This window comes from Pteropus medius, unplaced genomic scaffold (assembly GCF_902729225.1).
Source record: "Pteropus medius unplaced genomic scaffold, Ma_sr-lr_union100, whole genome shotgun sequence".
Classification (NCBI taxonomy): domain Eukaryota; kingdom Metazoa; phylum Chordata; class Mammalia; order Chiroptera; family Pteropodidae; genus Pteropus; species Pteropus medius.
In genome coordinates this window covers 16,194,426-16,194,761 of record NW_024349798.1, presented here as the reverse complement: position 1 = coordinate 16,194,761, position 336 = coordinate 16,194,426, and the positions used below count along the sequence as shown (strand labels likewise).

The following is a 336-nucleotide window of genomic DNA, read 5'->3' as shown; positions in this document are numbered from 1 at the left end:
GAAATTCTGAAGGGGAGAAACAAAGTCACTAGGCCTGACCTGGATGACGATTTTCAGAGCCTTCACTTTCTGGTCCGAGGCCCAGGCGTCCTTCAGCGACTGGTTGAGCTCCTCGATGCGGTTCATGTAATCCTGCTGAGTCAGGTTCAGCAGCTCCTTCTGGGAGCCCTGCGGGTGGAGGGGACAAGGTGTCGGCTGGAAGGAAACGGGTCTGACCCTGGGTGGTGGCTGAGCTCTGCTCTCTAAGGTTTCCTGATTTCCCCACCAGGACTGACAGTTTTTTAATTTTATTTTTATTTTTTACGCCTACAGCACCTGGTCTTCCTAGGTGGTCTC

General features: G+C 52.7%; 1 protein-coding gene across 11 annotated transcripts in view; it reads right to left on the bottom strand.

The window, feature by feature from the left end:
• VPS35L (VPS35 endosomal protein sorting factor like) overlaps nt 1–336 on the bottom strand; it is a 97,063-nt gene that overhangs the window by 80,933 nt on the left and 15,794 nt on the right. For all 11 annotated transcript variants that reach the window (XR_005657876.1, XR_005657875.1, XR_005657878.1 and 8 more), the window contains one exon: nt 40–168. Coding sequence is in view for 5 of the 11 variants with exons in the window: in XM_039885476.1 (XP_039741410.1) it covers nt 40–168 (129 nt within the window). In the remaining 6 variants the exon portion in view is untranslated. The remainder of the gene's footprint in view (nt 1–39; nt 169–336) is intronic.